Here is a 6,236-nt window from a genome sequence, read left to right as displayed (position 1 = left end):
GCTGCTCCTCTCTCTCTGGTGCCGCGCCAGCCGCCGCTCCTCTCTCTCTTCCTCCGTTCGATGCTCCTTCTTCTTGCGCCGGCAGCAGAACACCTCTCCCTCTCTTCTCTATTTTTCTGCCCAGCTCTCCTTCCTCTTCTATTTTTCTGCTCCTTGGTTGCTCTCCATCGTTTTTGAAAGCCCCCCATTTGCTGCAGGTTCTCCCCCTCCCATTTATACCCGATTTCTGGGTTTTGGAGGGGGCGCTCCACTACTGCCTTGTCCCTGGGCACCCAGGGGCAAGTTCCACTAACCTGCCAGAAGCGAATTTTTCGCGTCTGGCAGGTGAGAGAGGTGCCTGGCAGGGTGCGTCCGCACCCTGCCAGTCGTACCTCTCTCCCTTTCTTTCCATCATTTTTTTGTTCATTGTATTTTTAATCTAGTGTCTACACTAGCATTTCTCTTTTATAGCCATTCGAACTACTACATGTGCAGGGAATTGTGACAGCATGATATGGTGCAACCGCTAAACGTTTCAGCATCGATAACTTCACCCATAGGGACCAACTTGCCTTTAAAAATTTCAACATTCCTCCATTTCCAAATATATCAGCAAGTGAATCCAAATAGAATAGCCTAAGGAATACCATCAACACAAGCATTATAATTTTTTAGATTAGTTAACAGCCAATCTGACAGTAATAAATCAAAGAAGTTTCCATGGTCCAATCGTGTCCCCAATTTCAGCCATAACTCTTTTGAGTGTGGGCAATCTCTTAGGAGTTGCAGGACTGATTCTTCAGACAATGAGCATAAAACACAAGTAGACGAAGACAACATGTTTCTTCTCCTACGCTCTAGGTTTGTCAATAACTTACAATGAAGACATTGCACTATGAAGGTATGTATCCGTTAGGGGCCATCCCACTTCCACGCAATAGCCCATTTTCTACTTTGTTGACCTAGGTAGTTTGGATAATCCTTTCGCAACAACTCATATGTTGACACTACAGTAAAAACCCCTGAAGCTGATGGAGCCCAATACGGTGTATCCGGCTTGAGAGATAACGATGGAGGAAGAACCATCAGGATCTTATTCACTAAATCACCAAGTAGATAGGCAGCTAGTTTTTCTCGATCCCACTCACCAATATCTAATAAGAACTCCCGAACGCAGCAATTCTCGCTTAACACAATACTAAGAACATGGCCTTGTTCAAAGAAAGAGGTATCTTCCAACCAGATATCTTTCCAAAACTGAGTCGAGAGTCCATCGCCTAAGACCCATCGTATATTGTTGTTGAAAACATTCCACAGTTTACTCAGTGAATTCCAAGTATGAGATGCTCCATGACAATAGATTGAGCTAGGCTATCGATCAATATTGAAATCATACTTTCCACTAAGAATGCTAACCCAAAGGGTCTTGGTTCGAGTCACCAGTTGCCATAACAGTTTCATCAAGAAGGCATTGTTCATCAATTGTAACTTTTTCAAACCCAAACCTCTTTCCTCCGTGGGTCTACATATTTGATTCCACTTAATTAAGTGAGTGCATTTATGGTTAGCATCTCCACCCTAAAAAAAATTATGATAGTAACGTTCAATTCCTTTGCAGCATTCCAGAGGAACCGAAACTGTTTGCATTACATAATATGAATAGTAGATAGTACTGATTTTACCAGCAAAGGACAATGAAGAGGCTTTCCAACCACTCAATTTGCTTCTTACTTTATCCTCCAAAAACTTAAAGGATGTAATTTCTTTCCTACCTTGAAATAGTGGTACACCTAGGTAGGTGCCTAAATTCATAGAATAAGATAATATTGATCTGTTTCTAAGATCCTCAATGCACTCCCTAGAAACATTTACCGATTAGCAGAAGAAAGATTTATGAACATTTTACCTTTTCCCCTGAGCAAGCCCAAAAATCACCCAACATTCCATTAATAATCTCTATTTGATCAACTGAAGCTTCAGCAAATAAGATGAGATCATCAGCGAAGAAAAGATGAGAAATAGGAGGGCAGCGATGACCCAATTTAATTGGTTTCCATAACCCTTGCTCCACTGCAATATTAATAGCATGTGATAACCTTTCAATACATAAAACAAATAGATATAAGGAGAATGGGTCACCTTGTCTCACGCCTCTAGATGGTGAAAAGGATTCCGATGGTGTACCATTCCAAAGGATCTGACACTCGAAACATTTCCAGCTTTGGATCAACACATCAATAATCTGGCCAGGGATATGTGCCTCAAGTAGTGTGTCATGTATGAATTCCCAATGGAGTCTATCATAAGCCTTTTCTAAATCAATCTTCAACATCATCCACCCCACCTTACCTTTCTTCCTTCTAAAGGAGTGCATAACTTCTTGAGTCATTATCATATTATCAATGATTGCTCGCTCCGAAATGAAGCTAGATTATGTTTCTGCTACTAGTGTAGACATATATGGTTTCAATCTATTAGTTATTACCTTCATTAATACCTTATGTTTTTGCTACTAGTGTAAACATATATGGTTTCAATCTATTAGTTATTACCTTCATTAATACCTTGAAAGTGATAGGTCCTTCATTAATACCTTGAAAATGACAAGTAACAAACTAATAGGTCTGTATTGTGAGATATATTCTAGAGACGCTGCTTTTGGAATTAAGACAATGAGAGATTTACATAGATCATTTCTTATCTTACCACTTGTGAATACTGTCTAAACATACTTAACCACACTCGAACCCACCACATTCCATTGATTTTGGAAAAATAAGGTGTGTATCCCATCAATACTAGGGGCTTTCACTGGCTTCATAGCAAAAAAGGCATCATGAACTTCCTTGTCACAAACCGGTGTAGTCAACATATAATAATTTATCCTGTTCAGAATAGGGAATTTACCTCTAATGGGATATGCTAGTAATGTTTTCGTATCCTTGGAGTACAGTTTTCTAAAAAAACTCAATAGCATGTAGTCTAACTTCTTCTTGGCCTTCTAACCATGTACCATTCATATTTCGCAATTGTAAGATCTTTGCCTTGTTTCTTCTTTTAATTGCCCAGAGGTGGAAATACCTAGTATTCTTGTCACCCAGTGTAAGCCAGTTTGCCTTGGATTTTTGCAACGAAAAAATCTCTTCCTGTTGAATAATTAATTCATATTTTTTACGTAGCTTCACTTCCAACTCTTGTAGATATCTTGATTGTCGAGTTTCTAATTCCTTTTCAATGCCAAGCAGCCTTGCTAGAATCCGTTTCTTCTCGCTGAAAATATTGCCAAAGACCTCTCTATTCCATACATGAGCACTATCAGAAAACTTTTTCAATGCACCCTGAATATCAGAAGAAGAATCCCAATTTTGTTTAACAAAATCACTAAACTTTGAGTGGGAAAGCCATGCAGCTTGGAACTGAAATCTCAAACTTTGATCTGTAACCCCTCTCGCTTCTAATGATATTAACAATGGTCTATGATCAGATTTAACCCGAGGAAGATGTTGAACAGTTGCTTCATGAAACTTTAGCCTCCAGTCAGTGTTGCATATTGCCCAATCAATCCTTTCAGAGACCAACCCTCTCTTCCATGTGTATTTCGAGCCCTTAAATCCAAGATCAATTAAGCCATACGCACTAATCAACCGCTGAAAATATAGACAAAACTTGCTACCTTGTGATGAGCCACCAACCTTTTCATGAGCATAAAGAAAGGCATTAAAGTCCCTAGATAACAGCCATGGACAAGTGACGTGTTTTGCAAAGGAAGATAATTCTGCCCATAACGCTCTTTTAGTCTTGTGATCTAAATGTCCATACACTGCTATTAATAGCCAAGATTCGCCAAAACCATCTCGGACGTTTAAATGGATACATTGATCATGGTTACGAATTATCAAAATCTGCAAGTGTTCTATCCATAGAACCTGTATGCCTTCTAAAAATCCAATTACTTCAACCCTATGTGATCTGTCAAATTTTACAGAACGGATAACCTTGTCTGCGATGGTGCCGCTGACCCTTTGCTCCAACAAGACCATGATTGAGAAATGATGTATCCTCTGTAAATCATCAGCAAAGTGAAGAAATCCTCTATCTGTCGTAACGCGCGGGTCTGGGAACCCGACTGCCAGACGCAAGTGAAAACTCACTAAAAATTAGGTTAAAATTAGGAGTCGCCACCAATCTTTTTTACTAAGTGCGATTGGCCACCCATTGACTCGATTCTAATCGATGAAAACTTAAATTAATTTTAAGCCCACCGAAAAGAACCTTAAACTGGTCTACGATTTTCTAGATCTAGGCTCGAGAGTACAGTTACGCCCGGGGAAGGATTAGCACCCCCGCGATGCCCGTTCCATGAACGGTACCATTCTTAGATTATCCTATTAGGCTTCAATTTTTAAATTTGCTATATTTTCTTAGTTATTATTCTCTTATTTTATCTCCTATTTAACCTAAAATGGGATACAAATGTGAGGTAAGATGAAATGTATGACGTGGGATAAAAGTGTCAGACGAATAACCTTTTATCGAGAACGTTCTCCCGAATCCGCCCATCATACTGGTGGGATTCGGGGTGTTCTCTCACCTAGGGAATTATCTGAGAAATTCACCTTCGTAAATTCGATGAATAAGTCCCATCATCGGAGTTATCGTACGTTTTTCTTTAAAAATAATGTTTTCGTGAATAATGAACCTAATACGAGCAAAAGCTTATTATTAAAGATGTTTCTCGAACCTTCCCATCATGCTGGTGGGACCCGGGGACACTTTTTTATCTAGAAAACTATCCGAGAAATACCCGTCTTCGCAAGATCCTCGGAAAGTCCCATCATCAAGGCTTAAACTCGAAAACAGAAATATTTATAAGCAATGATATGCATGATGCAACATATATATATGCTAGGCTAATGCAATTATCTATATTTTTTGTCATTTTTCTTATTATTTAATTATTATTTTTATTTTATTATTATTTTTTCATGTTTTCTATTTTATGTCTAATTATTATCTTTTTATACCTTACATTTTTTATTCTAAATTTCTCCTATATTTTCCTTTTATAATTAGATAAGTTGTTTATGATTCCATATTACTTTAACGACAAAAATTTTATAAATATATTATTTTATTTTATATTTTCATATTTTTGTATATTTATATTTTTATTGTTATTATATTTTTTTCGTAAGCAATCTTTTATCCAAACCTAAAACCTAAAATCTTATTCTATATATTTATATTGAATTCTTTTTTTTCTTTTTATCTTTGTCTTCGTATTTTTTTATAATATTTATTAATTCATAGCTTGTGCCACTTGATATTTAATGCTTAGTTTTAAATTAGTTGTTGTTTTAGATTTTTTATTATTATTTTTTATCATTTATTATTATTTAATTGTTATTTATGTTGCATTTTTTATAAATTTATTATTTTATTATATATTTGAATTATTTTTTATTATTTATTTTATTTATTATTTTTATCCTTTTTTTATCTATTGTTATTTATTTATTAATTTTATTAAGTAATTAAATTTTTTGTATAGTCGAATTCTTTATTTAAAAATTTCGGGATCTCGAAATCAAGGTCCTCCCATCGTATTGGTGGAGCCTTAATTCGGATTCCGAACCTAGAGAAAATTAGCCCGGGATTACGACTTCTCGTGTCCCTGACCAATCATCCCATCATCGGTACAATTTTGTAGTCTTTCCATAATTAATATTACGGTACCTTAAGGCTCACTTAATATACTATTAAAACTATTAATATTGTCCAAAAATAAAGGATTTGTAGTGGTGACTAAAAACTAATTAAATCTTTTTTACTACCTTCTACTATTAAAATTATTATTTCACATTTTTCTATCAATTTAAATCCTCTGAAATTCTCTAAAATATTATTGAAAGGATTTTAAATATCATGCTCAAACCATTTAATTTTACTAAGTACAAAGCTTAATCAAATAAAATAAAATAATAATAAAAAAAAATGTGGGCTTGCCCCCAAAACAACCAGTCCATCACATATCCAATACAAAAATTAAGGCCCTTTACTTAATCAGGCTTGGCTAGCCCAAACTACCGCTGGATCTGACCCGTGGTCCGCTCCAAAGCCCACCGTTTGGTTCCCTGCCCAACAGCCTCCAGGTGCCAAAATGACGTTGTTCCAAAGCTTTGGAAGGGCTTATTGATTAATTGCAAAATGACACAGTTTTGAGCCCTTGTACCCTAGGTATAAAATCCTTTTTTTTT

General features: G+C 36.3%; 1 protein-coding gene across 1 annotated transcript; it reads right to left on the bottom strand.

Annotated features, from left to right (window-relative positions):
• Positions 1–891: 891 nt before the first annotated feature.
• Positions 892–4,019, bottom strand: LOC148762387 (uncharacterized). Its single transcript, XM_088806369.1, has 4 exons — positions 3,061–4,019; positions 1,886–2,075; positions 1,396–1,501; positions 892–1,256 (listed from the first exon to the last, which is right to left on the bottom strand). The coding sequence occupies exons 1-4, from the start codon at positions 4,017–4,019 to the stop codon at positions 892–894; spliced, it is 1,620 nt and encodes a 539-aa protein (XP_088662495.1).
• Between the last annotated feature and the right edge of the window lie 2,217 nt (positions 4,020–6,236).

Source organism: Theobroma cacao, chromosome 5 (assembly GCF_053813885.1).
Source record: "Theobroma cacao isolate CCN51 chromosome 5, ASM5381388v1, whole genome shotgun sequence".
Lineage (NCBI taxonomy): Eukaryota > Viridiplantae > Streptophyta > Magnoliopsida > Malvales > Malvaceae > Theobroma > Theobroma cacao.
Note: the sequence above shows the minus strand (reverse complement) of the source record. Positions and strands in the feature narration are given on the sequence as shown.

Coding starts and splice junctions, on each gene's coding strand:
- LOC148762387 (XM_088806369.1), bottom strand. CDS start 4,019: ATGGTCTTGTTGGAGCAAAGGGTCAGCGGCACCATCGCAGACAAGGTT. Junction 1,502..1,885: donor GGGCTTGCTCAGGGGAAAAG/GTAAAATGTTCA, acceptor TCAAATATGTAG/ACCCACGGAGGAAAGAGGTT. Junction 1,257..1,395: donor CTCGAACCAAGACCCTTTGG/GTTAGCATTCTT, acceptor GATGGGTCTTAG/GCGATGGACTCTCGACTCAG.